This window comes from Cottoperca gobio, chromosome 5 (genome assembly GCF_900634415.1).
Source record: "Cottoperca gobio chromosome 5, fCotGob3.1, whole genome shotgun sequence".
NCBI lineage: Eukaryota > Metazoa > Chordata > Actinopteri > Perciformes > Bovichtidae > Cottoperca > Cottoperca gobio.
In genome coordinates, this window is record NC_041359.1 from 8533309 (window position 1) to 8543646 (window position 10338).

A 10338-nucleotide genomic window follows, 5' to 3' on the forward strand; every position below is an offset into this window, starting at 1 on the left:
AGATAAGATACAAGAGAAATGTGTAGTGCAAAGATGACACAGGAACCTGCATGAGGAAATTGACAGCACTGAAAATGTCACACTTTCACAGGGAACGCCACTCAATGGTGGTATTAATTCTTCTATACAAGATTGTCAAAAAAAAAAAAAAAGCAGCACCAACAATTTGTCTTCTGTGTGATGGCGTGTGAAGACGGATTCATGGCTGTTAGATGAATTAGCACACAACCCGAGAGCAACCCTCACTTGTTCATATTGTCTGATTTTTCAGGAGGGTGCTCCGGAAGGTTTGCAGTTAAGGACTGCTGAAGTGGAGAGCGATTCAGTGCAACGCTGAGTAAGACTTTTCAGATATTCTTCATCACGAGCAACAGTTTTTGATACTGATGCCCCTTTTTTTCAAGCCACAGGCACATTGGCATCCCAAATGATCTGCACTAAATTACGCATCACTTCAAGCCTGCAACAGCCACACAATCATTGTAACTACTGTGACTTTCACGAGCAGAGACAAGCACACAAAAACAATTAATGCACTTTTACTAAGGTAATATAATGCAATATAGCCTAATCACAGTTCCATGACTTATTGCTACCACAAAATGATTTTACTATGTCCAGATCAACTATAGCAAGACCTCAAATGCTTTTGTTTTGGCATTTAAGAGGAAGGCTCTTTCAACCTTTTTCAAATGATTATAATCCAATGTTGAAAAACAACTTCAACAGAGCTCAATGCTGAACTGAGCTTTTCACACAGTTGCTTCATCAACACTATGGCATGAAATGTCCCTTTTCTCCTAATCAAACATATCTGAAGTGTCTGAGGTAAGCCTGTTAGTTGGTCTGAACTTTCCACTTAGTGTTGCCACAAAATTGACTCTGTCCTTATTTCTCCAATGTGGAGAGTGAGTATTCTGACATTTCACTTAAGTTGTCTTTGCATGTGACACAAAATGGATGTCAACTCAAAGAGTGGGAGGTATGAGCCCCTATGCAACTGGAATCTCAAACAAAACTTAAAAATAGCTCACATAGTGTATTGTTTGACACACTGACGCAAGTGAAGGAGTGGGGGGGGGCTTTAAAATGATCATACAAGCTTTAAGCTTCAAAAACACTAAGGTAATGTAAATAACCAGCGCACTTCAAATTAAAACTTGTCTATAAAATAAGCTGAAGAGACTTGAGAACAGAACAGAACAAAAAAAAAAAAGAAACACAAAACTCAGAGCCAGCAACCTACTAATGAGCAATGGTGATCATCTTACCCGTATGAATATATAGTTTATATAGTCATTTATATATATATATATATATTTTTTTATATATATATATATATTTTTATATATATATATATATATATATATAGATATATATATAGTCATTTATTTATATATATATATATATATATATATATATATATATATATATTTTTATATATATAGTCATTTATTTATATATATATATATATATATATATATATATATATATATATATATATATAGTCATTTATTTATATATATATATATATATATATATATATATATATATATATTTTTTTATATATATATATATATATTTTTTATATATATATATATATATATATATATATATCTATATATATATATATATATATATATATATATATATATAGATTTTCACTTTATGCTGACACGGAGCATCCATATCTCCAGAGGGCACTTTATCTTGCCAATACCCTCGTTTGCATGCTTATCATTTGTAAAAATCCTAGCCTATATGTATCTAAAACAAAAAATAGAACAACATGGCTCAACATCAAGCAAAAAATAGGATAATTGCACTTATGATTCATTGTACTGTTTGTTAAACAAGCATCCATGTGGGTAGTTGGTGCCATCTGAAAAAAAAAATACTGCAATCTTTAAAAGCACCCCCAATTTGATCATGTTAAATCAAAGTTTGAAAGACTTAAGACTTAACCAAAAATGGTCCTTGTGGTGTAAACCCAAGGTAACACCAGGCACAAGGCAGGCAGGACCACACTACTCCCTCTGCCTCAGAGATTAGGTTCACAAAACCAGCGACCTCAAAGCACTTTCTGTAGACATTGTGGGTACAGTTTGGCCACAACACATTCAAAATGGCGACCCAGATCCCAGAGGCGGTCAGGTGTCTCGTAGACTTTGGTCCATGCATCTGCCTCGTCGTCGTACTGGTAAAGGGAGTTCTTGCGGCTGGTGCGAAACACGTACTCCTCCACCATGACCTGTGTGGCTCGTACAAACAGGTGCAGCTTGCCTTGCAGCAGCATGGCCTTTATATACGGGCTTGTGGCTTGGTCAAAGGGCAGATCTCTCTTACGGCTCCATGTGTTCTTCTCAATGTCGTAGACCTCCATGGTGAAGGTGCGCTGGTGGTTCCTGCAGATGCCGGCAATGTAGTAGATGCAGTTCTTATACAAGGCAGCTAGACCCTGACTCCGAGGGACACTCATCGGGGCAAGATGACTCCAATAGTCCTTACGGGGATCAAAGCAGAAGAAATACTCACCTGCGGAAAACATAAACAAAAAATGTTATTTAGAGCAGTGGGCTTTAGAAAGGAACAGTTCACCTCAATATCAAAAATATCTACTTTTCCTTTAACATGTAGTGTTATTTATCTATTCAAAATGGTTTTGGGGCCTTCTTTCGAATACAACGGAACTAGATGGCACACTTGAGCATAAATACATTTGAAAAACTCATCATCAATGTCTCTTTCCAGAAATAAACTCAAGATAATCCACAGTGCTTGTTCTAAGCAGTTTCATGTAGGAACTATTTTCTAAATTAAACTGCTCGCAACAAGTTCTGAGGATTATCTTGAGTAACCGGGTCAAGAATTCTGGATGGAGACATTGCCGTTGAGTTTCTCAAATGTCTTATCTTGGCGCTTTGAGCTCCGCAAGCCGAGTGCCATGTAGTTCCATTATGTTAGAGAGAAGGCAGACATCTCTACGGCCAATATCTCCAACACACAGCAACTCACCAGAACATAGATTGATTAATAACATAGATTGATTAATAGCACTACAGGTAAGAGAGAAAAATATACTTTTTGATTTTGAGATGTCTCTTTAACATACCTGCTCATATATCTTTGTCATAGAAATGTCAAATGCTGTACATAGTTGCATAATATTTTTGAATGAATGAAAAATCTGACATCACATCCTCTTCAGTAGAGATCACAGTTTCACATAAGCAGCATTAACTCACCTTGGAGGACATAGATGCGGTCCCTGTACTCCACAGCACTGTGAAACTCCATGGCCGCTGGCATAGCACTCACTGCTGTCCAACAGTTGTCCCTGGCATCATAGCACTCTACTGACTTTAATGCATTTCGCCCATCACCTTCATATACTCTGCCTCCCAGTGCATAAAGCTTCCCATAGCAGAGCAAAAGCCTGCAGCCTATCCTCGCCCTCAGCAGAGGTGCGCGTGGAAGCCATCGGTTGCCTGCGTGTTCGTACTGCCAGAAGTCGCTCTCTGCCCGATGGTCTATGGACACTTCACTGTTGCTCGGCCTGTAACCTCCAGCAATGTAGAGGTCATTCTCTGAAGACACCAAGATACCGACCTCCCGGAGATCATTGGGTGGTTTGCAGAGCTTGAACACCCTTCCTGTGGCTGTGTCCAGGCAAGGCACTGTCTGCTTCTTCCCTGAGTGTTTGTGAGCGGCATCGAAGCAGATGACCATCTCAGAAGCAGTCATACCCAGGCGCTGTGGGCAACCATTGGTGCCAGTGAGGCGGGCTTTGGCCTCAGCCGCGTCAGTAGACAGGGATAGGGCACAAGCGAAGGGGGCAGGTACCTGACTTAGGAAGGCCTCATCCAACAAGGGCAGACGAATGCATTGGGTAAAAACTTCGGCTAGGTGGGCCTGCCGGCCAGACAGATCATGCTCAAGCCAACGGACAATGCTCTCATAGACATGCTCTTCTTTCTCCACGTTGAGGTCATCATTGTTTAAAATGCTGACCAACTGCTCCTTGGTCATCTGGAGGAACTCTTGCTCCCATGACACACACAAGAACTATCACAAAAACATAAAGAAAATTCATTAAAATCACAATGCAAATAACTAGGGGTGGGTACGGACACGCATAATTAAATGGGTCCCCCGGTCTAACTCATTAAAGATCAGAGTATTGATAAACTCTGACATCACCAGTTGTTTAAAACCTCTTACTGTGTGGACGGCCCACCGGCGGGCCCAGCAGGAGTTTTATTTTGCCATGTGTTGTGTACAGTCCACCATGCTGGATGTGGTACCTATGCTACATCTTTTTAGAAAGCTTAGAATCTCGTCTATTTAGATTTTGAGATCACAATCACAACAGCAGGTACAATCAGCTCCTCAAACTAGCAATTCAACTCAAAAATATAAATCATAACTTTGAGCCAACTCACCTATGAAGCCTCATAATAATCCTGTAATCAGTAATAATCCAAAAGAAAATGATCTTTTCTGGTAAAAAGATATCGATCACCAACATCGTCACGTCCATAAAAGCCCATGAACAGCTGTTGCAATGTTTGAAATCAGCTGATCGATGTGTGAGATATTTTGTTTATAAACGGTAAAAACTTTACTCCCGCTGCCTGCACCGCCAAACGCCGGCTTCCCACGTGTAGGGCGGACACTGAGCGTTCGATTTGAGCCAGTCGGAGCTTCCATGCGTTATCTACAGCCATCAAGAGCCAATCAGTGTCAACTTGATAAGGAAGTGCCAGCCCTCTTCTTTTGTTTACAGACTGAGCCAATAGCAACCGATTCTCCCGATGACTGGCGTAGCCAATGAATGGCTGAACGGTTTGATATGTCATTTCCTATGTTTTCTTTTTACAAATGTTATTTATTTTCAAAATTATATTTATTATATTCAAGTTCAGTAGAAAATACAAAAAAAACCACAAAACTATTACAAAAAAAATAGTTTATACTTCACTTACTCTGTGTCATTACTACTAACAGAGAATATGGGTATATAATAGTTATTTATGAGCAATACAAATAATATTTTATTAATAAACATTATAATATCTCCAAAGTGCACAGCTTGTGAACGCCTGGTGTTACTCTTAGAAAAACCTGTCTAATAACACTAGGTGCTGTTTCTATTGTGTTTTCCAGCTCACCACCACCAGCTATACCCATCTTCAGGCATCTTTGTCAACAAAATAATTCAGGCGGAGTGTATTCAAATTTCAAATTCAAATTCAGTATATTCAGACCACTATTACTCAGTGCCAGAAGCACTTGGGAGTGATTATTCACTCTTTTGCAAGCACAATAAGAGAGTCATCTTTTGAATGAGAACAAAACCATGCATCTGGTGCAAATGGTTGAAGAGCAGCTTTCAATATACTTTGGGTATGTCGTTTGTAGGTATTTTCGGGTAAATTCCCCCACACTGTAAGAGGTTAATCTGTACTTTTTTTTTGAAGTTATATTTTTGGGCTTTTCATGCCTTTATGATAGTACAGTGCAGATTGTGAAAGGGGGAGAGAGAGGGAACGACATACTGCAAACGCCACAGGTCGGACTCGAACCAGTGGCCGCTGTGGGCAAGCCTTTGTATATGGGACACCTGTGCTACCGGTTGAGCTACCTAATCTGTACTTTTGAATGTTTGTGTCATTTATTATCACGCTACAGCCTTTCCTCTGCTATATAGTGACATTGCTGTTTGTAATTATATTTAAAATATAAATAAATTCAAATCCTGTTCTGAATTCTTTTTTTATAATATATATTTTTTTAAAGCAAAGTAATAAAAAAAAATGACTGAAAGATATGAGTATCGATAGGAGTAGTGGTATTGATAAATTCCTAATGATACCCATCCCTACAAATATGTAAACAATCCTGTGCTCGTGTTAAACTGACCTTCTTGCGGATGTAGTCCTGTGAGCTTTCCTTAAGCTCCTGATGTCCATAGGCATCAGCGAACATGTAGACCCCAATACAGTTCTGGGGGTCAAGTCTGCTGATCATGAACTGGGCACACTGGTCCTGCAATGCAGGAATCTGGAAAATGCTGGCTGCAGTGAACAGGGCCTGGACATTACACTCTGAGAGCGTAACCCTGGATGTGTAGGCATAGTCTAGGACGAGGTGCATGGATTCAGATTCCACCCCAACAATTCGGACCTCACGCTGGCTGCTCTCTGTAAGGCCACTGGTGAACATGGACCTGGTGGTGATGGTGGAGAAAACACAAATGCTATATTCAAAACTATATTCATCAATTCTCACGCAAATACGGCATTATGTTTGAAACATGCCAAAAACTTGACAAAGTTATATTTTAACATTAGTCAGTTAACCCGTAGCCAAGCTGACTGTAGAACCACGTAATGTTTTTCAGCTACTAAATATTGAAAATACCAACATTTATAAACATTCCCCACCTAAAATACGGGCTGATTGCAGCAAGGACATTTCGGTGACATGAGAACGTCTTGCCATGGTCCACTTCTACGTCGATGTCTGTGAGCTGTGCTTCATCATACAAGGCTTTGAGTTGTTGAAGGATGTTACAGGCATGGACAGCATCTACCCCGTTGTAGTTGGTGCTTGGAGGTGTTCCATTTTGTACTTGTAACAGCTTCCCTACCTCTGAACAAAACAGTACAAAGAGAGAAAAACGTCACCATATAGCCCTTGGAAACAGTGTGGACACCACACAAAATATTGAAAGACTTGTCCAGACTCCTAAAAAAACCAAGTGATTTGACAGGTCATAAAATACTACCTGTCCTGTCAGCATTTTGAGAACCTTGATTCAATCACCTTTATATAGGTGTGCTGTTGTACAAAATAATAAACATAGTTTGATAATAACACCTGTACTGTGTCATACATTTTGGACAAAACACAAGATTAGACAAATGGCAGAGTTTGAGATAATGCAAAGATGACTATTTAAAAATACTGACAACAGTAATTATAAAGCAACACAATGCAAAAAAAAAGTGTTGTCAAACAGGTTTACTCTAAATGAATACTTCAAAAAGGTTAGAGACAGTGTTTTAAATTGAGAAAAGGTATAGGATATATTCTGGTTTTGTAATAAATTATAAAATCAATGTTCATTTAGGTATTATGATTTTGTGTGGATGAGCCAAGAGTATATTTGGTCCAGTTACATTAATGACTGTGGCAACTACAAAAACTTCTCATTTGCTTTACTTTCTTTTAAACTTCTGGTTGTTTCCAGCTTTGAGCCAAAGTTGTCCATGATCTCACTGACCGACTGAACTTAACATATGGGCCTTTAAACTCGTGGATTCAGTGTTTGCAAAGTAAACAGGTTTCTTATCACGCGTGTTATGGCAAGTCATACAAGTGGCAGCCCGACGTCATGCTTTCTGTCGTCTTATATCATCAGTTGCAAAGGAACTAAAACTTTTCCAACAAATACCTCGTGTTGTATGACGCTAACTCCTTGAAAGGACAAAGGCTCGCGATGAGTGCATAGAAAACTACTGTCTCACCAGGTGGTAGCTAGCTTGCTAATATGTCATCGTTGCCCGGTGACTGCAGTAACTGTGTGGGTGACTAAATGGACTGCAAGGCAACTGGAAGAACTATTTAATAGTTTACGATGGTTGGTCGGAACGACTGAGTATCAAGGATAACAGCAATGTCCGCGGTTACGTTAGCTAGTGGACAAGCAAGCTTAACTTTTAGCAGACAGCTAGGCACCAAGCTAATGTTAGCAAGCTTTCTTTGACACAACATTGCGAGAAAATAAGGGCGATAAAAACTCAAATGCTTGCAGTCTTAACGTTTCAATCTTAGTGAAACAAAACCGTATTTAGTGCTATGTCTCGTGTATTCCTACTGAAAACAGTAACTATAACCACCACTTGTCGAACCTTTGTCTCTCGTTATAAACAAGTGTTTACACAATCAGCTGTGGGTAGCAGGCTAACCGGCCGAAGGTTAGCCAGACAGCTAACATTAGCCGCATAGCGAGGCTAACGATAACCAACAGTTTTGAGGAGTCGTTTAGAGCCTGACCTCTTTTAACGAGAATGCAACATGTCACGACTCGTTCTGTTACTCTATAAGACGATACTCTACGAACATTTAAACACACAAATTATAACTTTAAAATATGTTATTTAAGTCTGATTACTACACAAAACAATGAAGATTTTTGCTAACCTCCACTGGCAGCCATTCTCTCCAGTCTATCTCGGGGCAGACCGAGAAACGTCAGTGAGGGCACAGCGGGGCCCCGGAAACAAGAAACAACCAATCAGAAGAAGAGCACGGATCTCACAGCCAATCATAGTCATTCAATCTGAAATAGGAAAAAAGTTGATAGCCGTATGGGTAAATTATTCACAGCAACAGAATCACAGACACCACTCGATAATCAACCAAAATAATCAAAGCAGCCCATCTGTTGGATAGAGAGTAGTTATAAACAGAGAGCAAGCTGAGTAAAGCAGCTGTGTGGTATAATAAATATATTGGAGCACTGGAGGTAGATTACAATCCGGGAGGAATCCATTTTCTTTGCATATGTCCCTTTATACTTAAACCCCATTCACACATGCAGTGTTTCCCAAAGGATTCTGAGAGGCTGTTGTGGGTGGACCTCGGACACTCTAGGGGGGTCTGCGGGTATGTTCCACTGAAGAAAATCGTATACATATTAAAGTTAAATGCATCTGGTACATGCACACACACGCACGCATGCACTCAGACATTTAGCTACTCACTGTCTGCAGTGAAAACAGTCTGTTTTGCAAAGATCTCTCTCTATTATTCGATATATAGTATGTAGCCTATATATAGGCTATATATAGGCTACATAATGTATGTATGTTCTTGTATTTATTAATTTATACTTCTTGTTTTTTTGTATACAGGGTTCAGAGTGAAAGTTAAATTAAGAATATAATTGTACAGGGAAACTTGTTTTCAACCGTGCATATGAAAATTAACACTTTGACTTGATATGAATGGTGATGACACAGTAAAAAAGTCACTCTCACAAAGCATGGATCAAGACAGGGACCGTGTTTCAAGATCTGGTTACCGACATCGCCTCAGATCGCTGACGCACTGAGAACAGTCCGGCCTGTGACGGTCACGCCAGGAGTAGGGGTCCTGTCACCCCCCCGGCGATGGGTGCTGTAAAACTGATAGCTGGAGCCGCGAGTCACTTCAACCCGGGCGGCAAGGGCAAGCCAGCCCACCGATTCATCGATTCATTATGAAACTCTGGCGGGACAAAATAGACTATGGTGGGCCACCACAGTCAAGGTAAGTAATGGGAAACACTAGTCTATCCCAAGAGGTCATGTGTGACCAGGGATCGAAAATATGTACCCCCAATTTCCCACCTCAAGTCATAAAGTGAGAAACTAAATATAATCAAACGGTTTCAGAATTGTATTTTATAATGAATTGGTGCTGACAGTTAAGTCCTTTCAATTGGCCTTTGGGACTGAAATTAGCCATTTGCACTTGTTGTAGCCTAAGCCAAGCAAACAAGAGTAGACAGTGCAAGCAAGAGTAGACAGTGCAAGTGTGTAGTGTAGTCCTTTTTAGCCAAATTTTGAGATTATATGCCAAGGGAAGGTAAAAGTCACTATGTCGTATATTTACCGGAAAGATGTTTCAAAACTGGGAAGCTCTTACTGTAAAAGTTGTCTGGCCAAAATATGTTTTCCTGATTATATTTTAAAGCCGCAGTGGGAAAAAGTATTCTGCTAAGGTACAATTTCAGCTTTATGGCGACACTCAGGTATTGCCAATCACAACCTTTTATTAGCATAGTGTGTTTGTGTTGCACATTTGGCAAAAGCACATTAGCACCACTCCAGTTCAAAGCTCAATATCCACTACAGGCCAATGAATTATATGTCTTACATAAATTAATGGTGCTGTGTTCCAAGGACAGTTTTAACAGGCTGTCAGAAGAGCTTTACCTTGATTGTGTTCGCTTGAAAGGCTCAGTAAACATTACTGTATTTCATATTGTCAAATATTATATAAATAGTTTTTAGATTAATTTATTCAGTATGGCATCATTACCCTTACCTCGGAGAGGAAGGTGCATTTTTGAGTAGCAAGACACTGACAGTGGATGGAAAATGCCCTCTGGTCATACCAAGCCAATTTATATTTCCTCCTGACTTTTTCTTAATTATTTATTTTACATCTTTTCTGTTTTGTGTATGTCAGAATTGACCATTACACCCGTGTCATGAGTTACATTAATAGGCTTATTTAACACAATTGTTATGGAAATTGTAATTGTATTATTTACTGAATGTCTTA

At 39.4% G+C, this 10338-nt stretch overlaps 1 protein-coding gene across 1 annotated transcript; it reads right to left on the reverse strand.

The window, feature by feature from the left end:
- Positions 1-1675: 1675 nt before the first annotated feature.
- kbtbd8 (kelch repeat and BTB (POZ) domain containing 8) lies at positions 1676-8224 on the reverse strand. Its single transcript, XM_029432048.1, has 5 exons — positions 8209-8224; positions 6447-6654; positions 5923-6229; positions 3246-4065; positions 1676-2535 (listed from the first exon to the last, which is right to left on the reverse strand). The coding sequence occupies exons 1-5, from the start codon at positions 8222-8224 to the stop codon at positions 2072-2074; spliced, it is 1815 nt and encodes a 604-aa protein (XP_029287908.1). The 3' UTR covers positions 1676-2071.
- Between the last annotated feature and the right edge of the window lie 2114 nt (positions 8225-10338).

Bases quoted from the DNA above. Each gene is read 5' to 3' on its own strand.
- kbtbd8 (XM_029432048.1), bottom strand. The intron at 6,230-6,446 runs GTGGGGAATGTT...CATCACCACCAG, and splicing joins GCAATCAGCCCGTATTTTAG to GTCCATGTTCACCAGTGGCC. The intron at 4,066-5,922 runs GTCAGTTTAACA...TTTTTGTGATAG, and splicing joins AGGACTACATCCGCAAGAAG to TTCTTGTGTGTGTCATGGGA.